This window comes from Oncorhynchus masou, chromosome 24 (genome assembly GCF_036934945.1).
Source record: "Oncorhynchus masou masou isolate Uvic2021 chromosome 24, UVic_Omas_1.1, whole genome shotgun sequence".
Classification (NCBI taxonomy): domain Eukaryota; kingdom Metazoa; phylum Chordata; class Actinopteri; order Salmoniformes; family Salmonidae; genus Oncorhynchus; species Oncorhynchus masou.
Window position 1 is genome coordinate 79,842,688 of NC_088235.1, and position 26,487 is coordinate 79,869,174.

The following is a 26,487-nucleotide window of genomic DNA, read 5'->3' on the forward strand; positions in this document are numbered from 1 at the left end:
TAATAACTAACCGAAACAGCAGTAGACAAGTCATATTGATATTAGGGAGAGGCATGTGTAGCCAAGTGATCATAGGGTCCAATGAGCAGCAATAGGTGAGTCAGGGAGCCGTTCGGTAGTCGCTACTATGCTAGGCAAGCGGGAGACACGACGATTCAGAAAGCTAGTGGACGGGGGCTAGCAAATGGGTCTTCGGCAACATCGCAACGGAAAAGCCTGTTGAAACCACCTTGGACAATTAAGTCGGCAGACCAGTTGTGATGAATCGACGGGGCTGCGTGTCGGAAATAAAGGGTCCAGGCCAAGGGGTATTGTAGCCCAAGATTTAGCTGGTATACTGTTAAGGGATTTTTTTTATCAATAATGACTAATTATGTATACATTTCAATCCGGACTGACTAATCAGAATACTATTATGTTACTGTATAGATGTATGAATTTTCTTTTAACTCTAATACTGAATATAATGTGTGTAAATATAATCAAGAAGTAGAACAATGACTGTCTGTTCCTTGGTAGAAATGAATGAACTTATAGCCAGACTGGCAGGTATTGACCAAGCTGAAGCTGGCTGGTGTCCGAGCTCAGTGGCTAACTGACTAGCAGTGGCTAACTGACTAGTCAGTAGTCAGTTAGCTAGCAGTGGCTAACTGACTACTAGCTAGTTGCTAGTAGGCTGGCTATCTTCTGATGGGGGTTCCAGTTATAAAGTATAAAAATAGCAGATCCGTACCACATTGGGTGAGGCGGGTTGCAGGCAAGTATATTCAGTTCATAGATGAGATTAAAATATATAAGAAAAAAACAAAGAAACCGACTATTTACACGGGACAAGACAAACACATGTCCAACTGCTACGCCATCTTGAAAGCATGAATAAATTACATTAACTTTAACTGACATGATTTCATAATATCACAGCCATCTTTCCTCGGAATACACCATCAAGGAACCCTTGAAACCAGCCACAGAGTAATATTGGGACACATGCTGTGTGTGGCAATGGGGAAACAAAGACCCCGTACTGTCCGGAATTTGGAAAACAGCAAAAGATTGAGAAATACCCCCCACCACCACCACCACACACACACATTTATATACCCGAGAGGTGTACCATGCCATTTGTCCATAAGCACTATGGCAATCCGCTCAGTGGTTCTTCACATAGTGCTGATCATTGCCGTGAATGGTAAGGCATGTTTAAATTCTATAACACAGTAACTTCCATTAGCACCGAACTGACTACACCATGCAGACTAATATTGAAGTATAGTACTAGTTACGAAAAGTATATTTGACAAATGTTAATGCTTCTGCATACAGCTCTAAAGGCAGTTCATATTATATTTGGCAGTAATGAATACTGACAAATCATTTGTTGTAAGCTGTGCAGATACAGTAGCAATGCAAAGCTATAGACAACAGCTATACAAAAAGTATTCTCTACTTTCTGTTCAAAGGCACTGAAGGGCGCAAGGTGCCAAAGGTGGGTATTGTTGGTGGAAGAGAGGCAGCTCGCAACTCTCGTCCATACATGGCTTCCTTACAGTCCCGAGGTCAACATTCCTGTGGAGGAGTTCTGGTGAGAGAAGATTTTGTCCTCACTGCTGCTCACTGTGACGGGTGAGAAGTCTTTCAGAATCTCTCAAACTCATTTATTTAAATGTTTATTTGTAATTTTTTTATTTGACTTTTTTTGACAATAACCAAAAAGCATACATAGACAAAAACAATAGACAACTTAACAATGACATACATTTCAACAAACGTGAATGACACCACACTTGCTCAGATTGACCCACTGTATCCACACCCGATGTTGTTTCCAACACTTACAAGACTCTGCCTCATATGACTTCAGATTATGTTATGTTGTTTCTGTCTGTAGCCAGATTAGATTCATATTTAAATAAAGCATGTGATTCTTCCATTCTCTTGACGTTGGAGTATCATTTGACGTCCAGTATTTAAGTAATAGCTTATTCAATATAAGTGACACAAATAATACTGCCCAAACCACTGGGTATCTCATCGCACCCTCGAGGATATACTATGTCTTGAAATATGCCAATAGACGGATTAAAAGTACATTTACATTGTAAAACGTCTGACAGACAGCTTTCTAACTCGGCCCATAGCTTTTGGACTTTATAGCACGCCCAGAAGGCAATAATGTTTGAGTCATTAAGACATGACTCTGCCATTGTGCTGTAATTTGTGAATTTTGTCTCTTGTATAATACATTCTCTACATTAGTTTATACTGGATTAAGAGTACATTTTTGTTAACTGTAATTTTAGTTTGTTATGTTCCAACACTCCCTCCATCGGGTGCCAATATCAGTTATTTTTAAGTCTTGGTTCCAATAGGCTCTCTGCAAGGTTTTGTACATCTTATCTATCATACAAGTATCTTTTTCTGACTCAGATAGGATTCCCTCAACATTGCTTTGATTTCCAAATGCTTTCAGGTGGACATTTTGTGATATAAAACTTTTAAGCTGCATGTATTTGAAAATGTCTACATTGGTCAGTCCAAAATGCTTTTTAATTCTGTCATGGAAATAATTGTATTTCCTATTACCACATAATTTACGGTTTCTATACCTTTACTTTTCAATGTGGGCCAATTTAATCGGTGAATTCTAAAATGCTATCCAAGGATTGCTCCATGGTTTTTAGGGAGTGATATTGCTTCTCGTAGAATCCGTTTCATGTTCTTCAATGTTGTTATAGTGTTCTTAACTATGAAGTTGTTAATGTTCTTTGAAAATAGACACGTGAAAACATTCTGGGGATGAGCATGCACATCTTCAATATGTACCCATTGTTACTCTTTAGTGCATTTAATTATGACGCAAGTAAAAGCCTTGGGTCGAGAGTTAAAGGTTAAAACCACACTCCGACTTAGAAAAATGTAAAACTTTCCTTTTTAGTTTGACTTTTATTTTCCCATGAAGTGAATTATGAAGGAGTACACTTTTTTGTTTTAAATACATGTCTTTGGGGTATTACTGAAAATAAATATTGATATTTTGGGAACCATCCCTGTCTTGTGCCCCTTTCTAAAGCAAAATCATCAGATAATGTATAATTTGTGTATATTTTAGCTTTAGGATATTTATATAATATATTTATGGCATTTATTATTTCAACTGGAAAGTTGAAGGCTTCCAAAGTGTTTCATAGAAATTGCCATTCAAGAGAGCCAAAAGCCTTTTCAGGTATCAACAGCCATTATTGATAAATCTACATCTTGTTTTTTAGCGTATTGTATACCGAAAGATGTTTGTGATTATTTTTAATAAACCTTGTTTGATTAATATGTATCAAGTCTGGTAAGACCTTTGCCATTCTTAAGACTTTTGTTATTATTGTCACAATTTATTAAATGTATGGGTCTGTCATCAATATGCAAGGGACACTCCAGATTTCCCTGGTTGTAATATAACTGAGATAATTGTTAGATACATGGAACTAGAAAGCACTGAATTGAGTGACATGTGTTTCATCTGATTATATAGGGGCACTACATTGTCTCAGTGTGTTATGAACAATTTTAATAGAAAGCCATCCATACCTGGTGCTTTTCTCTGAGCCAATGCTTTAACATTGTCTAATATTTATTTTGTGCCAATTTCTAATTTTTGTCTGCTGATAGTTGCTTCAGGGTTGTTGAGTCTAACAATGCTGTAGGATCAATCCAACATGTATTTCAATGTTATTACACCAGTCTGTCAAGGTAAATACACAAGTAAATTCTTTCATCTACTGATTTTCAGGCGTTACAGGGTGGTTCTTGGGGCTCACGACTTGTCAGAGGATGAAAATTCACAACAAAAATTCAAAGTAGTTAAATACATTCCACACCCCAGGTTTGGGGACAACCTGGAGAATGACATCATGCTTCTCAAGGTGAGTGATAACCAAATCAAATCAAATCAAATTGTATTTGTCACATACACATGGTTATCAGATGTTAATGCGAGTGTAGTGAAATGCTTGTGCTTCTAGTTCCGAAAATGCAGTTATAACCAACAAGTAATCTAACTAACAATTCCAAAACTACTACCTTATACACATAAGTGTAAAGGGATAAAGAATATGTACATAAAGATATATGAATGAGTGATGGTACAGAGCGGCATAGGCAAGATGCAGTAGATGGTTTCGAGTACAGTATATACATACGAGATGAGTATGTAAACAAAGTGGCATAGTTTAAAGTGGCTAGTGATACATGTATTACATAAAGATGCAGTAGATGATATAGAGTACAGTATATACGTATACATATGAGATAAATAATGTAGGGTATGAGATAGAAGCTGTTTTTCAGTCTCTCGGTCCCAGCTTTGATGCACCTGTACTGACTTCGCCTTCTGGACGATAGCGGGGTGAACAGGCAGTGGCTCGGGTGGTTGTTGTCCTTGATGATCTTTATGGCCTTCCTGTGACATCGGGTGGTGTAGGTGTCCTGGAGGGCAGGTAGTTTGCCCCCGGTGATGCGTTGTGCAGACCTCACTACCCTCTGGAGAGCCTTACGGTTGTGAGTGGAGCAGTTGCCGTACCAGGCGGTGATACAGCCCGACAGGATGCTCTCGATTGTGCATCTGTAGAAGTTTGTGAGTGCTTTTGGTGACAAGCCAAATTTCTTCAGCCTCCTGAGGTTGAAGAGGCGCTGCTGCACTTTCTTCACAATGCTGTCTGTGTGGGTGGACCAATTCAGTTTGTCTGTGATGTGTACGCCGAGGAACTTAAAACTTACTACCCTCTCCACTACTGTTCCATCGATGTGGATAGGGGGGTGTTCCCTCTGCTGTTTCCTGAAGTCCACAATCATAATCATAGCCTATATACACTCAGTGTATAACAGCCTGAATTATTCGGGGCATGGTGTTCAATCGTTGCTCAGTTGGTATCAAGAGACCTACGTGTACCAGGAAAACATTCCCATACCAGTACACCACAGCCACCAGCCTGTACTATTGACACCAAGCAGGATGGGTCCATGGACTCATGGTGCTTATGCCAAATCCTGACTCTGCCATCAACATGATGCAACAGGAACCAGGACTCGTCGGACCAGTCAATGTTTTTCCACTCCTCAATTGTCAAGTGTTGGTGATCGCATGCCCACTTTTTATCTGACAGGAGTGAAACCTGGTGTGGTCGTCTGCTGCAATAGCAGTGACAAGGATCTACGAGTTGTGCACTCTGAGATGCCGTTCTGCACACCACTGTTGACTTGCAGGATTCTTGCCTTTCTCCTTCGACCTCTCTCATCAAAGAGCTGTTTTCGCCCACAGGATTGCCGTTTTTTGTTTGTCACACCATTCTCTGTAAACCCTAGACACGGTTGTGTGTGAAAAGCCCAGGAGGCCGGACATTTCTGAGATACTGGATCCGGCGTGCCTGGCACAGACGATCATACCACACTCAGTCACTTAGGTCACTCGTTTTGCCCAATCTAACATTCAATTGAACAGTAACTTTATGTCTCAATGCATTTCTGCCTGCTTTATATAGCAAGCCATGGCCACGTGACTCACTGTCTGTAGGAGCGATCCTTTTTCGTGAACGGTGTGGTCTACCTAATAAACTGGCCTATGAGTGAATATTTACAACATAGATGAATACATACAGATTTTGTATAGAGTGTGCTATCTCTGTGATCTTTCTTAGTTGAGAGGGAGGGCCACCCTGAACAGAGCAGTGCAGCTGATCCCGCTGATGAATGGTTCGATGGCTGAGGGAAGCCTGTGCACCACGGCTGGCTGGGGGGACATAGATGATAACAGCACCCCACCAGACAAGCTGCAGGAGGTCAACGCCACCATCATATCACCCAGAGAGTGTGGCCGCCGGTGGAGTGGAGTCAACATCTCCAGGCGCACGGTGTGCGCAACAGGCCCCAGAGCTTTCCAAGGCTTCTGCTCGGTATGACTGCACTGTTACAGGCTAGAACTCTCTGCAATTAGTTTTTCCTGGTCAGGACAGGCTATTATTGGCTATAACTAGATTAGAGTTTCTCTTGGACAAGGGACAAACTATGATACATGACTCCTCCTGTTTTTCTGTATCACAAAGGAGAATTAATTCAAATGCATTGTTTGCTACTGCAGGGGGATTCAGGAGGTCCGTTGGTGTGCAACGGGATGTCAGCGGGCATCGTCTCTTTCTCAGGGCAGATGTGTGCCAACCCTAGTACCCCTGATGTGTACACACGAGTGACTTCGTACAGCCGATGGATTCAGAGGGAGTTAGCGAGAAACCCTTAAGGTTTTTGGCACGTCAGCCGCCAGTGTGTGCTTACACAAAATCTCATAACATGACTTATTAGGATTTCGTTTAGAGCAGGGTTGCCCAAAGTCTTTGTTGAAGTGCTAAAGATAACACTTTTCTCTGATTGCATGTTCCCTTGTTGCTATTCTTATTAAACGGCACTAATTTCAGCTTGTGTGTCTCACTTTGGAGTACTTGAGTTCCCTAAACAATTTAGTAAAATACATTGGTCCATATACTTATCATTTCTTTCCTTGGTGTTCAAAGACTAAAAACAACCTCCACTGATTTTGTTAAGTTGGTAAGTTTTGATGTGAGGTAAAAAAAAACAACACAATGTGACAATAGGATACACAGACTCTCTACTTCATTTAGGTCCTTGGTCACTCACCTGTTCTGGCTGGTCAAGCAGTAACCTCTGGAGAAGCTGACCAATGTTACTGAAGTATGGACACACTATTGGCTCCAGGTTCTCCATTATAGTGTACCGGAGGAGAAGTCAGTGTCAGATACTGCAGGTTGTCAGATTATGTCATTGATTGCTGTAATTGATTAATTCATCATTCCTGCTTAATTTCCAGTCTCAAAGCATAATGTACTTACATCTCTGGAAGGGCAAAGTCTGGTCATGAGACATGTGGCATCCCATCTTTGATAATCTTGTAGAATCAGGTGTTCACCACAACATTAGGGTATGGGCTCTTACCTACAAAAGACAACATCAAGTCATGCATTTCAAAATGTTTCTTTGCTCACTCACATATGTTGCTTCATCCAACAAAAGACAGCATTTTCCATCTTTTGATAGTGTAACCCACCCAGAGAGATTTCCCCACAGCAGTATGTCATCGGACCAGACTTCACTTCAGTGGAAGACGGGCCTGGGAGCACAATAAATATCAGTACCCTACACACCACAGAGATCTGGACCCTACACACCACAGAGATCAGTACCCTACACATCACAGAGATCTGTACCCTACACACCACAGAGATCAGTACCCTACACACCACAGACATCAGTACCCTACACACCACAGAGATCAGTACCCTACACACCACAGACATCTGTACCCTACACACCACAGAGATCTGGACCCTACACACCACAGAGATCAGTACCCTACACATCACAGAGAACTGTACCCTACACACCACAGAGATCAGTACCCTACACACCACAGAGATCTGGACCCTACACACCACAGAGATCAGTACCCTACACATCACAGAGATCTGTACCCTACACACCACAGAGATCAGTACCCTACACACCACAGACATCAGTACCCTACACACCACAGAGATCTGGACCCTACACACCACAGAGATCTGTACCCTACACACCACAGAGATCTGGACCCTACACACCACAGAGATCTGTACCCTACACACCACAGAGATCTGGACCCTACACACCACAGAGATCTGGACCCTACACACCACAGAGATCAGTACCCTACACATCACAGAGATCTGTACCCTACACACCACAGAGATCAGTACCCTACACACCACAGACATCAGTACCCTACACACCACAGAGATCAGTACCCTACACACCACAGACATCTGTACCCTACACACCACAGAGATCTGGACCCTACACACCACAGAGATCAGTACCCTACACATCACAGAGATCTGTACCCTACACACCACAGAGATCAGTACCCTACACACCACAGAGATCTGGACCCTACACACCACAGAGATCAGTACCCTACACATCACAGAGATCTGTACCCTACACACCACAGAGATCAGTACCCTACACACCACAGACATCAGTACCCTACACACCACAGAGATCAGTACCCTACACACCACAGACATCTGTACCCTACACACCACAGAGATCTGGACCCTACACACCACAGAGATCAGTACCCTACACATCACAGAGATCTGTACCCTACACACCACAGAGATCAGTACCCTACACACCACAGACATCTGTACCCTACACACCACAGAGATCTGGACCCTACACACCACAGAGATCAGTACCCTACACATCACAGAGATCTGTACCCTACACACCACAGAGATCAGTACCCTACACACCACAGACATCAGTACCCTACACACCACAGACATCAGTACCCTACACACCACAGACATTAGTACCCTACACACAACTGAGATCTGTACCCTACACACAACTGAGATCTGTACCCTACACACCACAGAGATCTGTACCCTACACACCACAGAGATCTGTACCCTACACACAACTGAGATCTGTACCCTACACACAACTGAGATCTGTACCCTACACACCACAGAGATCAGTACCCTACACATCACAGAGATCAGTGCCTGACACACCCCAGAGATCAGTACCCGACACACCCCAGAGATCAGTACCCTACACACCACAGAGAACAGTACCCTACACACCACAGATATCAGTACCCTACACACCACAGATATCAGTACCCTACACACCACAGACATCAGTACCCTACACACCACAGAGATCAGTACCCTACACATCACAGAGATCTGTACCCGACACACCACAGAGATCAGTACCCTACACATCACAGAGATCAGTACCCTACACATCACAGAGATCAGTACCCTACACACCACAGAGTTCAGTGCCCTACACACCACAGAGATCAGTACCCTACACATCAGAGATCAGTACCCTACACACCGCAGAGATCAGTACCCTACACACCACAGAGATCAGTACCCTACACACCACAGAGATCAGTACCCTACACACCGCAGAGATCAGTACCCTACACATCAGAGAGATCAGTCCCCTACACACCACAGAAATCAGTACTCTACACACCACAGAGATCAGTACCCTACACACCGCAGAGATCAGTACCCTACACACCGCAGAGATCAGTACCCTACACACCGCAGAGATCAGTACTCTACACACCGCAGAGATCAGTACCCTACACACCGCAGAGATCAGTACCCTACACACCGCAGAGATCAGTACCCTACACACCGCAGAGATCAGTACCCTACACACCGCAGAGATCAGTACCCTACACACCGCAGAGATCAGTACCCTAAACACCACAGAGATCAGTACCCTACACACCGCAGAGATCAGTACACTACACATCACAGAGATCAGTACCCTAAACACCACAGAGATCAGTACCCTACACACCGCAGAGATCAGTACACTACACATCACAGAAATCAGTACTCTACACACCACAGAGATCAGTACCCTACACACCACAGAGATCAGTACCCTAAACACCACAGAGATCAGTACCCTACACACCACAGAGATCAGTACCCTACACACCACAGAGATCAGTACCCTACACACCACAGAGATCAGTACCCTACACACCACAGAGATCAGTACCCTACACACCACAGAGATCAGTACTCTACACACCGCAGAGATCAGTACCCTACACATCAGAGAGATCAGTACCCTACACACCACAGAAATCAGTACTCTACACACCACAGAGATCAGTACCCTACACACCGCAGAGATCAGTACCCTACACACCGCAGAGATCAGTACCCTACACACCGCAGAGATCAGTACTCTACACACCGCAGAGATCAGTACCCTACACACCGCAGAGATCAGTACCCTACACACCGCAGAGATCAGTACCCTACACACCGCAGAGATCAGTACCCTACACACCGCAGAGATCAGTACCCTACACACCGCAGAGATCAGTACCCTACACACCGCAGAGATCAGTACCCTACACACCGCAGAGATCAGTACCCTACACACCGCAGAGATCAGTACCCTACACACCGCAGATATCAGTACCCTACACACCGCAGAGATCAGTACCCTACACATCACCGAGATCTGTACCCTACACACCACAGAGATCAGTACCCTACACATCACAGAGATCAGTACCCTACACATCACAGAGATCAGTACCCTACACACCACAGAGTTCAGTGCCCTACACACCACAGAGATCAGTACCCTAAACACCACAGAGATCAGTACCCTACACACCGCAGAGATCAGTACCCTACACACCGCAGAGATCAGTACCCTACACACCACAGAGATCAGTACCCTACACACCGCAGAGATCAGTACCCTACACATCAGAGAGATCAGTACCCTACACACCACAGAAATCAGTACTCTACACACCACAGAGATCAGTACCCTACACACCACAGAGATCAGTACACTAAACACCACAGAGATCAGTACCCTACACACCGCAGAGATCAGTACCCTACACATCGCAGAAATCAGTACTCTACACACCACAGAGATCAGTACCCTACACACCACAGAGATCAGTACCCTACACACCACAGAGATCAGTACCCTACACATCACAGAAATCAGTACCCTACACACCACAGAGATCAGTACCCTACACACCGCAGAGATCAGTACCCTACACACCGCAGAGATCTGTACCCTACACACCGCAGAGATCAGTACCCTACACACCGCAGAGATCAGTACCCTACACACCGCAGAGATCAGTACCCTACACACCGCAGAGATCAGTACCCTACACACCGCAGAGATCAGTACCCTACACACCGCAGAGATCAGTACCCTACACACCGCAGAGATCAGTACCCTACACACCGCAGAGATCAGTACCCTACACACCACAGAGATCAGTACCCTACACACCACAGAGATCAGTACCCTACACACCACAGAGATCAGTACTCTACACACCGCAGAGATCAGTACCCTACACACCACAGAGATCTGTACCCTACATACCACAGAAATCAGTACCCTACACACCACAGAGATCACTACCCCACACAACACAGAGAACACTACCCCACACAACACAGAGATCAGTACCCTACACACCGCAGAGACCACTACCCCACACACCGCAGAGATCACTACCCCACACACCGCAGAGATCAGTACCCTACACACCACAGAGATCAGTACCCATCACACCACAGAGATCTGTACCCTACATACCACAGAGATCAGTACCCTACACACCACAGAGATCACTACCCCACACACCACAGAGAACACTACCCCACACACCACAGAGATCAGTACACTAAACATCACAGAGATCAGTACCCTACACACAGCAGAGATCAGTACCCTACACACCGCAGAGAACAGTACCCTACACACCGCAGATATCAGTACCCTACACACCGCAGAGATCAGTACCCTACACACCGCAGAGATCAGTACCCTACACACCACAGAGATCAGTACCCTACACACCACAGAGATCAGTACCCTACACACCACAGAGATCTGTACCCTACACACCACAGAGATCACTACCCCACACACCACAGAGAACACTACCCCACACACCACAGAGACCACTACCCCACACACCACAGAGACCACTACCCCACACACCGCAGAGATCACTACCCCACACACCGCAGAGAACACTACCCTACACACCACAGAGATCAGTACCCTACACACCGCAGAGATCAGTACCCTACACATCACAGAGATCAGTACCCTACACACCACAGAGATCAGTACCCTACACACCGCAGAGATCAGTACCCTACACATCAGAGAGATCAGTACCCTACACACCACAGAAATCAGTACTCTACACACCACAGAGATCAGTACCCTACACACCACAGAGATCAGTACTCTACACACCACAGAGATCAGTACCCTACACACCACAGAGATCAGTACCCTACACACCACAGAGATCAGTACCCTACACATCACAGAAATCAGTACCCTACACACCACAGAGATCAGTACCCTACATACCACAGAGATCAGTACCCTAAACACCACAGAGATCAGTACCCTACACAACACAGAGATCAGTACCCTACACACCGCAGAGATCAGTACCCTACACACCGCAGAGACCAGTACCCTACACACCGCAGAGATCAGTACCCTACACACCACAGAGATCAGTACCCTACACACCACAGAGATCAGTACCCTACACACCGCAGAGATCAGTACCCTACACATCAGAGAGATCAGTACCCTACACACCACAGAAATCAGTACTCTACACACCACAGAGATCAGTACCCTACACACCACAGAGATCATTACCCTACACACCACAGAGATCAGTACCCTAAACACCACAGAGATCAGTACCCTACACACCGCAGAGATCAGTACCCTACACATCACAGAAATCAGTACCCTACACACCACAGAGATCAGTACCCTACATACCACAGAGATCAGTACCCTAAACACCACAGAGATCAGTACCCTACACACCACAGAGATCAGTACCCTACACACCGCAGAGATCAGTACCCTACACACCGCAGAGACCAGTACCCTACACACCGCAGAGATCAGTACCCTACACACCACAGAGATCAGTACCCTACACACCACAGAGATCAGTACCCTACACACCGCAGAGATCAGTACCCTACACATCAGAGAGATCAGTACCCTACACACCACAGAGATCAGTACCCTAAACACCACAGAGATCAGTACCCTACACACCGCAGAGATCAGTACCCTACACACCACAGAGATCAGTACTCTACACACCACAGAGATCAGTACCCTACACACCACAGAGATCATTACCCTACACACCACAGAGATCAGTACCCTAAACACCACAGAGATCAGTACCCTACACACCGCAGAGATCAGTACCCTACACATCACAGAAATCAGTACCCTACACACCACAGAGATCAGTACCCTACATACCACAGAGATCAGTACCCTAAACACCACAGAGATCAGTACCCTACACACCACAGAGATCAGTACCCTACACACCGCAGAGATCAGTACCCTACACACCGCAGAGACCAGTACCCTACACACCGCAGAGATCAGTACCCTACACACCACATAGATCAGTACCCTACACACCAGAGAGATCAGTACCCTACACACCACAGTATAATCATTCAAGGACCTGAACCTTGATTTATTTACACAGCGTCCTACAGCATAGGTCTACATGCAACATACCTCTACAACTTTCAGGTGTCATCTGTCACTCATAATAATTGATGTGCAACTGTCTCACCCAGAGGTTTCACCCAAGTAGCCTAACATTTGTTAAACCATACCTTTTTTGTTAAACCAACAGGGTCTTACCTTTGATCAATATCGTTCGACAGTTTACCAAAACGAAACCTGAGGTCACCACCACAATGACAACAATTCCCATTGTTCAATGCTCTCACGTTCACCTCCCTCTCTACTTTCATCACTCCTCAATGTTCTATGGGGACTGTAGTTTTTTCTCCCATGGAAGTATCCTCCCATTTTCCATAGGTTTCGCGAGGTTTGCATGGGCGGCAGTCTGCATTTCTCTGCAGGAAGAATTGAATATTTTTGGGATGAAATTCGTGTACAGGTAATTTTATATTTTTGATAGAGAATATAGGCCATCGGTGTATAGCTTATTTATCGGGGACATGGACCCGAACAACAGTATTGTAGAGTTGGCATAAAGACAATGATTTTTGATAACATTTTACGATCAAACAGTGCCTGTGGCGCGTATTATCCATGTCTCATCAGCAGTGTATGCGTTATGTTAGATCTTAAAACATTGACGATTCATTTTTGATACAATCGTTGCGACGAATTCAAATAGGCTGCAATCATTTCTGCATGTTTGTCTGATACAGTGGAGGCTGACGTATTTTCTTGAAGTTGAATAGCGCATCTCTTGATCTCTCATAGCCAACTTGCAATCTTTGTTGTTCATGAATAACGATTGTGTTAGTTCAAGTAGTGACATAATGAATTACTATCGATTGACATTTTGAGTAAAGATATATAACTGCGGCAGTTTTGTTCCTTTAAAAAATAAGTGCATTCTGCATTGATTGCAGTGACCTCCATCGATGCAATGCATACAAGGAAATGACCAGGAAGTTATTCAGACATGCTAAGCTATTGGCTGCTCTCTTTGTCTGTCTCAACCACTACTTTACAGCTCAGTCTCTTTCCAGACTAGTATTATTTTATAGAAAATGGCTGTTTCTCTCACAGAATTTCTGAGCATCGTTGTCTGTTTGTTCCTTCAGCAGTATTTGAATTTTTGGAGGGATGTCCAAGAAAAGGGGCAGGTATGTGTAAATATGTAGTTTTCTATAATTATGTTATCATAACATTAACACTTGGAGATTTTCCTCTTTCCAGACGGTCAGAGAAAGCTGCACGTAGGTAGGCTACACTTACAAACAAATATGATTTGTTTAACTATCCCCCAGAAAGCGGAGTAGCGGGGAGCTGAGTGATTCCACAGTGATGACCCCTGACCCCAACAGTCTCCTGGGAGTAAGAATACAGCACAATTGGAGGGAGAAGGGCAACCAGAGCAAATGGAAAGGCACCGTCTTGGACCGTCTCAGTGTCAACCCCTCACTATTTATGGTCAAGTACGATGGGTTTGACTGTGTCTACGGCATCGAGCTATTCAAAGACGAAAGGGTGTCTAATCTACAGGTCCTGACAGAGAAAGTTGGTGAGTGATGTGATGGGTTCCTTTTTTAGTTCAGGCGTCACATCTTCTCAGAGTAATGCAAAAACATGTTTTTTTATTGTATATCTGATACTGCATGATCAGACAGTAGGGACACAGTGGCTATGTGATGTTGGTCTCTGCCTTGATGACATTTATCTGCTTCCACAGTCAACAACAAGATCAAGGTTCCTCACGGGGCGGAGGAGTTGGTAGGCAAAGCGGTGGAACACCTATTTGAGAAGGAGGATGGAGAGAAGAATGAGTGGCGAGGCATGGTCCTCTCCAGGGCTCCCATCATGACTAACTGGTATTACATCACCTATGAGAAGGACCCCGTGCTCTACATGTACCAGTTGTGGGACGACTACGCAGATGGAGATCTCAGGATCTTACCTGAAGCAGGTACCGACCATTTCTCTGCTTCAGCATCATCTCCGCCTGCAGCAGAGTGTTCAGATACTTCTCCCTAAAGAAAACAGGAGGGTGGTTATAGAGTAGAAATGGTTTGGTCTTTACACACTAATTATAAGATCATGGTGGCTTTAGGAGGGTTGCGGACAATATTTGTGTTTGTTCTTACTCATCCTATGTGACTTGTCGAAATGACAAATATTTCTATATTTGAATACATATAATCATGTTGGTTAATATAGCATCTTTTGATAATGCTCCAAAGTAGATTTGAAGAATAGACCCCGAGCATTGATGTTATTCATTGTTTTTCTCTGTAGAAAATAAGCACTTGCTTCCGGCCGACCGAAAGCCCGGCGAGGAGACTGAGAGCTTAGTGGGGAAGCAGGTTGAGTATGTTACTGACAAAGGTGTGAAGAGAACAGGCCTGGTGATCTATCAAGTCCCTGCCAAGCCTTCTGTATACTACATCAAATACGACGATGACTTTCACATCCATGTCTACGACCTGGTCAAGACCACCTAGGACACTTGATTGCTCACTCCATTGCTTACTTTTCACGTATCCTCCTCACTCTCTCTCCATCTCTCTTAAGGCCCTGGACGGTATAACAGTTACTTTATTATTCAGGAAGTGCAATCTTTTATTCCACATTTAAAACTAGTTCTATGGTATGCACAGCAGAACTGTAGCAATGCTATTGTAGGCCACTAGGAGGAGAGTGGGAACATGTACACTTGGAAGGACCTATTTAAACCTCCTCACTTCTTCAGTTACCCCATTTGGTTGTTGTGCTGCACAGTAGATTCACATCTCGGACAGTCCAGGAGTGCACCTTGCCCTACAATGACAGACTTGCTGTAAAGTGCAATAACGACCGCGTTTGAATTGTCTCCCACATCCTGATGCTCAATTATCTTTATTCAAAGCTGAACTGAATTATATATTATAAAACTAATAGTTAAATCTGGCCCCGATAGCCATTCATATGTGGTCCTTAAATGACCAAACAGCAAGCATGATGTATAGGTGAATATTTGTAGAGACTAGTTTGAGCTGTAGTGTTCAGTGAAGCCTTTGAAGGAGAAATGCAATAAGCTGTGATGCCCCTGAACGTATAATATTTTTTTTTTTTTAAATACTGCCTTTATTAATAGGCAACTATGTTTGATTTGTGTGTCAGTCAGTTCATAGACAATCATTCCTTGATGAACCCACAGTGCTATCATTGGCTTCATAGTACTGGGTTGCACTGGCCTAGGAGTACTGATGGTTCAATTACTAGTTTGAACATCAAAAAAATTATTCATAATGCTGAATTAAGACTTGTTAGAAACAAGGAATACAGGTCTTCATAAAGTTCGGGCAAGTTTTTCCTGACCAGACAAACCTGATTAATTTGTAGAGATTGGGAAAAGGCCTTAACAATACCTGACCAGGTTCAGAATCCCAACATCATCAGACGATGATTAGCTCGAGTGGAATAGAGGCAGTGCTTTACACTACATTCTGATCTTGAATAGAAAACAAACATAAAGTGCCTTCAGGCTGATCATGTCGCCATACTGTATATATTTGCTAACCACTCACAATTTTATTCCATTTACTGTTAAGGCCACTATTTGGTCAGTATTAGTCAAAGTAAAAAATGCTTTAATGAAAAGTGTCAAATGCTGCGTACCAGGTTTTTGCTATTGTCTGTTTGTATAAGAGGATATGTGCAATGTTTGGCAGTTAATGCAGTATAAGACTATTTCCTCCAATCGAACATCCATGACCGTTGATTAGTCTCATTCAAATGTTGATATTGTAGGGTGCACTTTAAATTACTCACATAAATATGCTAAAGATTTGGCACATTGTCTTTTTCTGTCAAGATACTTTTTTGTGCAAGAACAAGTGGCATATTGCAGCATCGGTATATCATAATGGTAAAAACGCATGGAGAAAAGAAAAGTTATAACACGCATACAGTATTTAATCTAACTTTTGTGTAGTGTATTGTAAATGTATGCTGTTGTGATTACTCCTGTTATATTGTAAATATCCCATTGAAATACCAGCTTTAAAGTCCATCTAGAATTCTCACCTAGAGGAATGCTGCAAAGACTGCATTCAAAAAGCCTGCAGCCTGGCTGGCTTCACTTTTTAATCTTATTTTAAAGACTTGGGAGCTACAGTACATAATGTAATCCAAGGAAGTCCAAAACGCAAATGTTTTGGCAAGAAGTATTTAAATTTAGTCTCCTGTCCTTAGTCTCACTCCAGGGCATACAGTGCATTCATTTACACAGTGCATTGGTCCATGGTGTACATAAGGTTCATTCTATCGATTGTCAGATTTGCATGCATCACTTGAATGCAGCCTTGAGTGCATTCAAGCATATTGGTTATTTTGACAGTTGCAGAGGTTAAAAAAAATCTTGTGGGAGTCTTTGCAGACCGATTTTACTAAAATGTTTATGTAGAAAATGTGACTGTAAAAAAAAACATTGTCAGTGCTTCTTTGCTACTTATATCACCACCAGTTGTGCTGTGGTGTTTCTATGTACAGTAAAATGAAACTCCAAAAGATTGTGCACTCTTCTGTTCTCCTCCATCTTTCATTCCTCCCAGGTCTGGAATTGTAGCAATTACCAACCCATTTGTGTAATTATTTTCATCATGAGTAATAAAGTTAGTTTTTTTTGCACGTCCCTTTCCTCTGCCATTTTTCACCTATTCAATATACAGTGAGGCAAAAAAGTATTTAGTCAGCCACCAATTGTGCAAGTTCTCCCACTTAAAAAGATGAGAGCCCTGTAATTTTCATAGGTACACTTCAACTATGACAGACAAAATCAGAAAACAAATCCAGAAAATCACATATTGTAGGATTTTTAATGAATTTATTTGCAAATTATGATGGAAAATAAGTATTTGGTCAATAACAAAAGTTTCTCAGTACTTTGTTATATACCCTTTGTTGGCAATGACAGAGGTCAAATGTTTTCTGTAAGTCTTCACAAGGTTTTCACACACTTGCTGGTATTTTGGCCCATTCCTCCATGCAGATCTCCTCTAGAGCAGTGATGTTTTGGGGCTGTTGCTGGGCAACACGGACTTTCAACTCCCTCCAAAGATTTTCTATGGGCTTGAGATCTGGAGACTGGCTAGGCCACTCCAGGACCTTGAAATGCTTCTTACAAAGCCACTCCTTCGTTGCCCGGGCGGTGTGTTTGGGATCAATGTCATTCTGAAAGACCCAGCCACGTTTCATCTTCAATGCCCTTGCTGATGGAAGGAGGCCTTCACTCAAAATCTCACGATACATGGCCCCATTCATTCTTTCCTTTACACGGATCAGTCGTCCTGGTCCCTTTGCAGAAAAACAGCCCCAAAGCATGATGTTTCCACCCCCATGCTTCACAGTAGGTATGGTGTTCTTTGGATGCAACTCAGCATTCTTTGTCCTCCAAACACGATGAGTTGAGTTTTTACCAAAACGTCATATTTTGGTTTCATCTGACCATATGAAATTCTCCCAATCTTCTTCTGGATCATCCAAATGCTCTCTAGCAAACTTCAGACGGGCCTGGACATGTACTGGCTTAAGCAGGGACACGTTTGGCACTGCAGGAGTTGAGTCCCTGGCGGCGTAGTGTTACTGATGGTTACTTTGGTCCCAGCTCTCTGCAGGTCATTCACTAGGTCCCCCCGTGTGGTTATGGGATTTTTGCTCATCGTTCTTGTGATCATTTTGACCCCACGGGGTGAGATCTTGTGTGGAGCCCCAGATGGAGGGAGATTATCAGTGGTCTTGTATGTCTTCCATTTCCTAATAATTGCTCCCACAGTTGATTTCTTCAAACCAAGCTGCTTACCTATTGTAGATTCAGTCTTCCCAGCCTGGTGCAGGTCTACAATTTTGTTTCTGGTGTCCTTTGACAGCTCTTTGGTCTTGGCCATAGTGGAGTTTGGAGTGTGACTGTTTGAGGTTGTGGACAGGTGTCTTTTATACTGATAACAATTTCAAACAGGTGCCATTAATACAGGTAACGAGTGGAGGACAGAGGAGGCTCTTAAAGAAGAAGTTACAGGTCTGTGAGAGCCAGAAATCTTGCTTGTTTATAGGTGACCAAATACTTATTTTCCACCATAATTTGCAAATAAATTCATTAAAAATCCTACAATGTGATTTTCTGGATTTTTTTTCTCATTATCTGTCATAGTTGAAGTGTACCTATGATGAAAATTACAGGCCTCATCTTATTAAGTGGGAGAACTTGCACAATTGGTGGCTGACTAAATACTTTTTTGCCCCACCGTAGGAGGTACAGTATGATTTACAGTTCTTTCATTTAAATTTGACGGAACCTTTACCAACACACCCTTTACGTTTTAGGACTTCATGTACAAATTGTAGCATGCAATACAGACATGACCTTACACCCAAGTACCCCCAAAAGTACATATTTTAGTTGGCCCCAGACAAGCACACCTGATTCTACTTGTCAACTAATCACCAAGCCCTTGACAATTTGAATCAGGTGTTTTTATCTGGGGCTACAACAAAAATGTGTGCTGTTGGGGGGGAACTCGAGGACCGGAATTTGGAAACGCTGTCCTACAGTAAACCTAAAACCCTGTTCTTGGAGAGCTACTGTCCTGTAGGTTTTAACGCCAACTCTAATATAGAGCACCTGATTCTAATAATTAGCTGGTTGATCAGCTGCATCAGGTTAGGTACAACTGGGGTAGCGTTCCAGGACAGGGATCCAGGAACAGGGTTGGAGAACCCTAACTTAAACATATTCAGTTCAACAGACAACGCATCACACCTAATGTCTCACAACTGACATGTTTAGGTTTATTATAGACTCAGAAAATGGATAAATATCTATATACACATACACAAGACAGTCTTTCTGTATAAAATATGTGTTGAATCATGATGGGATAGGTTGGGAATTGGGTCAAAGCCAGAACAATATATAATCGGTCTTAAATAAAAATCGCAAAATTAACAATGTGTACACGCACTAAACATGTCCATCAGGATATACTTAGATTTCTCTCTTGAGTGCAGGTCTTTCTGTGGTACCCAAGTTCTGTCATCATTTGACTCAAAAAAGTAGGGTAAAAGAAGATTGTTATCTGCTTGTGTTGACAAATTGCTGTCAACACAACAAAATACAAATATTGAGTCCTGGCATTATCAGCAACTAGACTAAACAAAAAAAGTATAATTGGCCTAAACCTAATTCTGCAAATGTTACTGTACCACTGCATTTTTTTGCATTCAAAGCAAGCAAGTGACTTTTACAGGAGGGCTGTATGTATTTGCACCAGTCGCGTTACTCCAGAGGATTTGGTTCTTAAATGTCTGCTAGTTGCATGATGTCACTCATTTGGCGAGGTCTTTCAGGTACTGCAAGCCTTGGTTGGTGTAGTCACCCACTGCTGTAGGGCCCGATGAGAGAGCAGATATGGAGGAGTGCACCCCTGGAACGCAATAAGACAAAAGCTCTTTAAAATAGCTCAATTTTAGACTTGGAAGTCCTTTATGAATTAGCGGTCAACCATTTCTTACCCAAGTTCCACGCTTCAACAGGGGCAAATCCGATTTTAGGGAAAGCTGGAAGCTAAAAGAAACAGTGTACATTTTACCTCCCTCACATATTCTCACTTACCTCATACGCCATAACGCATTGTTCTGTCGGTCAGAACCAGCTAAATCAGTACAATAATGGCATATTTACCTCAAAGCCAAAGTACTTCACCCACTCATCCACTGCAGGGGGAATGGCAGCTTTAGCTTTTCCTAGGACCTCGGAGCCCTGCTCACTTCCCCCTAATAGTCCAGAATCATAGGCAACATACAAAGCACCTCCTGCAATGGTCACCTTAGTCGCCAACCTGTAAGAGAAAAAGATAGGGACACTGGGATGAAACAACTTTGTGGATGGTAAGAAGTGCCTCGTTTTAGATGACAGAAATACCGTGTTAATCTACACCTGACTACCCATATGCACATAGTCAATTCATAGCAACATCATGGAGAATAAGTTATCATGATGCATTAACGTTAGGTTTATCTGGCTGTCAATCGGGTGTAGCTTATTGAGCTAGCTAGCAAACAAGCTGCAGTTAGTGTTGTTAGTTAGGTAACATTACATCTAAACCCAGAGCCGCAACATCGCAAGACTTCTGTGAATGCTTACGAAACAGACCAAGCAGATGCACATTTTACAGTGACCTTTATTGTCGCCAGCACAAGGTGCACCTGTATAATGATCATGCAGTTTAATCAGCTTCTTGAAATGGCAACCCTGTCAGGTGGATGAACTATCTTGACAAAAGGTTCAATTGCTCACTTACAGGGATGTAAACAAATTTGTGCACAAAATTTGAGAGAATTTCTGGGATCTTTTATTTCAGCTCATGAAACACGGGAACAACACTTTACATATTGCGCTTATATTTTTGTTCAGTGTACAGTACCAACTAAAAGTTTGTACACACCTACTCATTCAAGGGTTTTTCTTTATTTTTACTATTTTCTACATTGTAGAATAATAGTGAAGACAACACATATGAAATCATGCAGTGAACAAGAAAAAGTGTTAAACAAATCAAAATATATTTTATATTTGAGATTCTTCAAAGTAGCCACGCTTTGCCTTAACAGCTTTGCACACTCTTCGCATTCCCTTTTTGAGGACTATTTTTTCTCAACTTTAGTTAAGTTAGTAAATATTTTCTGAACTCCATTTCTTGAACTGCATTGTTGGTTAAGGGCTTGCAAGTAAGCATTTCACGGTAAGGTCTACACCTGCTGTATTCGGCGCATGTGACAAATAACATTTGATTTCATGGCATGAACAGACGACCATTAGACCCGATGATGTGTTTCTGCGCATGAGCTTATCTCGCCAATGTCGCCTCCGAGCGTGATCTGTGATTTCTATTGGAGCAGCAGTTTCATACTGTACCGTCTTTGGTTACATGTAACTAGCTAGATGGCCAGCAGATCCGACCTGCTTGCATACAGCTGCACTTACGGTCTGAACATTAAAATTAATCGCTTGCGGTATGGTTTTGGAAGCATAAGGCCGGTTTGTTCATAAAAGCAAAAAAATATATATATTAAATTGATAAACACCTTGATAGAATTAGGGCTTGCGTTCCCACATGGCCATACAGTGCATTTGGAAAGTATTCCGACCCCTAGACTTTTTCCGCATTTTGTTACGTTATACAGCCTTATTCTAAAATGGATTACATACATTTTTTCCCCTCATCAAATCTACACACAATACCCCATAATGACAATGCAAAAACAGATTTTTAGAAACATAAGTATTCAGACCCTTTACTCAGTACTTTGTTGAAGCACATTTGTCAGCGATTACAGCCTCAAGTCTTCTTGGGTATGATGCTACAAGCTTGGCACACCTGTATTTGGGGAGTTTCTCCCATTCTTCTCTGCAGATCCTCTCAAGCTCTGTCAGGTTGGATGGGGAGTGTCACTGAACAGCTATTTTCAGGTCTCTCCAGAGATGTTCGAATGGATTCAAGTCTGTGCTATGGCTGGGCCACTCAAGGACATTCAGAGACATGTCCCTAAGCCACTCCTGTGTTGTCTTGGCTGTGTGCTTAGGGCTGTTGTCCTGTTGGAAGATGAACCTTCGCCCCGGTCTGAGGTCCCTAGTGCTCTGGAGCAGGTTTTCATCAAGGATCTCTCTGTACTTTGCTCCGTTCATCTTTACCTCGATCCTGACTAGTCTCCCAGTTTTTGCCGCTGAAAAACATCCCCACAGCATGATGCTGCCACCACCATGCTTTACCATAGGGATGGTGGTAGGCTTCCTCCAGACACGACACTCGGCATTCAGGCCAAAAAGTTAAATCTTGGTTTCATCTGACCAGAGAATCTTGTTTCACATGGTCTGAGAGTCCTTTAGGTGCCTTGTGGCAAACTCCAAGCGGGCTGTCATGTGCCTTTTACTGAGGAGTGGCTTCCGTCTGGCCACTCTACCATAAAGCCTGATTGGTGGAGTGCTGCAGAGATGGTTGTCCTGCTGGAAGGTTTTCTAATCTCCACAGAGGAGCTCTGTCAGTGACCATCGGGTTCTTGGTCACCTCCCGGACCAAGGCCCTTCTCCCCCCATTGCTCAGTTTGTCTGGGCAGCCAGCGCTAGGAAGAGTCTTGGTGGTACCTGACACGCACTGTCAACTTTGGGACCTTATATAGACAGGTGTGTGCCCTTCTAAATCATGTCCAATCAATTGAATTTACCACAGGTGGACCCCAATCAAGATGTAGAACCATCTCAAGGATGATCAATGGAGACAGGATGCACCGGAGCTCAATTTCGAGTCGCATAGCAAAGGATCTGAATAGGGATAATTTTTATTTTTTATAAATGTACAAAAATGTCAAAAATTCATGTTTTGACTTTGTCATTATGTGGTATTTTGTGTAGATTGATTGGGGAAAAAAACAATTTCATCAATTTTAGAATAAAGCTGTAATGTAACACAATATGGAAAAAGGAAAGGGGTCTGAATACTTTCCAAATGCACTGTATCTCCATGTTAGGGCTTGTTTATGGAAAACAGACCGAAGACAAGAGGCTACCACCTGTGCTAATTAGCTGTTTAGCATGCTCCGAACATCTGTATGTAAGAATAACTCTGGAAGTGTAGTTTCGTCAGATGGAGGGGTTGGTTGTTTAGCAATAAAAGCGATGCGTACACAACTATGGGGCAAAACAGATGCGGTTGGCTTAGATTGTTGACAACATGTAAACTATTATTGAAAACAAATACATTTGCACAATGAGCACTTGTTGTCTCAAATACATTGTTACGGTTGTTGGTTAGCTAGCTAGCAAATTTTGTGCATCGCCATGAAATCAGTCAACATCTCAAAACAAGACATGGTATCAAGAACAAGGTGAAACAAGCTGATACAATCCACTTACGATTCCCCACATGGCAGTTTCTTGTAATTGTTGCTAGCTATCTGGCCATCCAGTATCACAACACACGGACTTCTGCCCCATTGAAGCATGCGCATCACCCCCCCACCCCCCTATTTATAGCTTTATGTGCAAAGCTAATTTTTGTATTTGAAGGATTCTCGCTGATGAAAGATAAGGGCCACATGTTTTTTTCGAAAGCCTTATCGCAAGCGATGATTGATGTTTCTAAACGGTAAAACAGTGTCGGGTTTGTAGTTCACGAGGCAGTTGTGGGCGAAGCTAATGGCTGAGAATTGTAGGGAGAAGGCATACAAAGCTCCCCCGCCCTCCATTTGGCAAATCTGACAATAACTTTATCCTCTTTATTCCTGCTTACAAGCAAATACTCGAAAAGGAAGTACCAGTGACGCTCTCAATACGGAAGTGGTCCAATGAAGTGGACGCTAAACTACAGGATTGTTTCCCAAGCACAGACTGGAATATGTTCCAGGATTTATCCGATGGCATTGAGGATTTTACCACATCAGTAACCGGCTTCATTAGTAAGTACATCAACAACATTGTGCGTACGGTCACTGTTGGAACATATTCCAACCAGAAGCCATGGATTACAGGCAACATTCGTACTAAGCCAAAGGCTTGAGCTGCCGCTTTCAAATCCCGCTACTCCCTCTGACGAACCATCAAACCATCAAAGTGTCAGTACAGGACCAAGATAGAATCCTACTAGACTGGCTCTGATGCTCGTCAGACGTGACAGGTCTTGCAAACTATCACGGATTACAAAGGGGAACCCAGCCACGAGCTGTCCAGCTAAATACATTATATGCACACTTCGAGGCTAGCAACACTGAACTATGTATGAGAGCACTAGCTGTTACAGACGACTGTGTGATCACGCTAGCCATAGCAGGTGTGAGCAAGAACTTTAAACAGGTTAATGGCCAGACGGATTACCAAGACGGATACTCAGCGCATGCGCTGACCAGTTGGCATGTGTCTTCACTGACATTTTCAAGTAGTTACCCGTAATATCTGCATTGACCCTTTTTGTACTAATCTCTTTTGACTCATCACATATGCTGCTGTTACTGTTTATTATCGATCCCCTATCCCTACCTAACGGTAACTAACTCACTTTTGTAGATCGTGTTGGTCCGTACATTTGACCTTATTTTAGCACCCCAAAAAAGTAATACTTCCAGATCAACTGTAATATCAATTATATTGTAAAGCACAATTTCTCCCCTTTCCAACAAAAATCAATGACGAGACCTTCATGAGGCCCATCTCTGCATGATTCAAGCAGGCAATGCGCTCAGTCTGGTCTTTTTTTTAAATGGCAGGTGGGGAAGCAAAACCTATTGCGTGATAGTGAAAGGGAGAGATATGTTGTGTGTGGAAACAGCTTTTTTCACCTGATCTGTCCAACTTATCACCTCTTAAAAGGTAAATAAAACTGTAAAGAGTTCATATAATGTGTCATTCCATACCTATTGAAGGTTTGTGTCAAATTTGAATCGGGTTTTTAGGGCAGCGCTAAAGTTATCTTCAGAAGTAAACAGCAGCTTTTGAGAGTCATGATGGCTTGCAGTGATGACGCAAAAAAAATGACTAGGTCAGTTATCCCCGTTACCCTGTCCCTTTCTTATTTTTAAACGGTGAGAGAAGCGCAACACCTGGTGGAGAGAGGCCGTACGAGAGAATTAGTTGCTTTACGCGTGCTGTACGTTACGTCATGAAATATCACAATTTAACGTACAGCGTCGTAGGGGTCAGTTTTTCAACTATTCTCCAATACTATTGATCCATTACCATGTCAATCAACGCTTGACAAGAAACGTGGTTCACACCCCAGATTTTGACGTCAACTCAGTCCCATTAGTTTTCATTGCAGACTCGTTTGCGCAAATTTGTACGGAATGGGGTTAGTCGCCGTCAGTAGGTTGTGTGTTGTTTCACTAGCTAGTTCACGACAACAGAGTAACTATAACTAGCTAGCCAAGTTCAAGGCAAATCTGTAGCTAGCTAAATTTCAACCTGATTCAAGCTTGCCATATTACTTGCTAGCTAACGTTAGCTATACTAATGTTTATCGTGAGTGTGAAATGGAAAACTTACTTTAGAACAGGTAAAATCTTGCCAGCCATAGTGTCACGGGTAAATCAATGTATTTTTTTTTTTAAATGAACGTTTATTTAGTTGCAACAGCAAGCATGAAATAAATGAGCTCGACCACGAATAGTAACCGGCTACATTGAAGGGCAAACGCTGTGACATAGCTGTGAGTCAATAAAGTTTTTTTTTTTTTTTTTTAAACATTACGAGAGTAGCTGATTCGCAAAGATATGAAAGACATCCAAATAAAT

The 26,487-nt window shown here is 43.1% G+C and overlaps 3 protein-coding genes and 1 long non-coding RNA gene across 6 annotated transcripts; 2 read left to right on the top strand and 2 right to left on the bottom strand.

Annotated features, from left to right (window-relative positions):
• The first annotated feature begins 1,081 nt into the window (after positions 1–1,081).
• Positions 1,082–6,454, top strand: LOC135512762 (complement factor D-like). Its single transcript, XM_064935111.1, has 5 exons — positions 1,082–1,189; positions 1,461–1,623; positions 3,782–3,914; positions 5,685–5,939; positions 6,125–6,454. Exons 1-5 carry the CDS (start codon positions 1,138–1,140, stop codon positions 6,278–6,280), a joined length of 759 nt encoding a protein of 252 aa, XP_064791183.1. The 5' UTR covers positions 1,082–1,137; the 3' UTR covers positions 6,281–6,454.
• A 73-nt stretch (positions 6,455–6,527) lies between these two features.
• Positions 6,528–13,427, bottom strand: LOC135512764 (uncharacterized). 2 transcript variants are annotated; one of them, XR_010451454.1, is made up of 4 exons: positions 13,357–13,427; positions 7,103–7,165; positions 6,888–6,990; positions 6,528–6,796 (listed from the first exon to the last, which is right to left on the bottom strand). It is a non-coding gene; the product is annotated as an uncharacterized LOC135512764 (long non-coding RNA). The 2 variants fall into 2 exon arrangements; XR_010451453.1 differs by having other exon boundaries at positions 6,528–6,990.
• Positions 13,428–13,524: 97 nt separating this feature from the next.
• LOC135512763 (spindlin-Z-like) lies at positions 13,525–17,841 on the top strand. 2 transcript variants are annotated; one of them, XM_064935112.1, is made up of 5 exons: positions 13,525–13,618; positions 14,298–14,339; positions 14,484–14,737; positions 14,906–15,139; positions 15,469–17,841. In XM_064935112.1, the coding sequence occupies exons 2-5, from the start codon at positions 14,320–14,322 to the stop codon at positions 15,672–15,674; spliced, it is 714 nt and encodes a 237-aa protein (XP_064791184.1). In that variant the 5' UTR covers positions 13,525–13,618; positions 14,298–14,319; the 3' UTR covers positions 15,675–17,841. The 2 variants fall into 2 exon arrangements, with proteins under 2 accessions (XP_064791184.1, XP_064791185.1); XM_064935113.1 differs by having other exon boundaries at positions 13,531–13,618; positions 14,301–14,339.
• A 2,134-nt stretch (positions 17,842–19,975) lies between these two features.
• On the bottom strand, positions 19,976–26,410 carry LOC135511718 (MICOS complex subunit MIC13-like). The gene is made up of 4 exons (XM_064933190.1): positions 26,240–26,410; positions 20,891–21,047; positions 20,722–20,773; positions 19,976–20,633 (listed from the first exon to the last, which is right to left on the bottom strand). Exons 1-4 carry the CDS (start codon positions 26,266–26,268, stop codon positions 20,536–20,538), a joined length of 336 nt encoding a protein of 111 aa, XP_064789262.1. The 5' UTR covers positions 26,269–26,410; the 3' UTR covers positions 19,976–20,535.
• Between the last annotated feature and the right edge of the window lie 77 nt (positions 26,411–26,487).

Bases quoted from the DNA above. Each gene is read 5' to 3' on its own strand.
- LOC135512762 (XM_064935111.1), top strand. From the start codon at position 1,138: ATGGCAATCCGCTCAGTGGTTCTTCACATAGTGCTGATCATTGCCGTG. The intron at 3,915-5,684 runs GTGAGTGATAAC...GATCTTTCTTAG, and splicing joins ATGACATCATGCTTCTCAAG to TTGAGAGGGAGGGCCACCCT. The intron at 5,940-6,124 runs GTATGACTGCAC...TTGCTACTGCAG, and splicing joins CTTTCCAAGGCTTCTGCTCG to GGGGATTCAGGAGGTCCGTT.
- LOC135512763 (XM_064935112.1), top strand. From the start codon at position 14,320: ATGTCCAAGAAAAGGGGCAG. The intron at 14,340-14,483 runs GTATGTGTAAAT...ACTATCCCCCAG, and splicing joins ATGTCCAAGAAAAGGGGCAG to AAAGCGGAGTAGCGGGGAGC. The intron at 14,738-14,905 runs GTGAGTGATGTG...CTGCTTCCACAG, and splicing joins GGTCCTGACAGAGAAAGTTG to TCAACAACAAGATCAAGGTT.
- LOC135511718 (XM_064933190.1), bottom strand. From the start codon at position 26,268: ATGGCTGGCAAGATTTTACCTGTTCTAAA. The intron at 21,048-26,239 runs GTAAGTTTTCCA...TTTCTCTTACAG, and splicing joins AAGATTTTACCTGTTCTAAA to GTTGGCGACTAAGGTGACCA. The intron at 20,634-20,721 runs GTAAGAAATGGT...ATTGCGTTCCAG, and splicing joins TGTTGAAGCGTGGAACTTGG to GGGTGCACTCCTCCATATCT.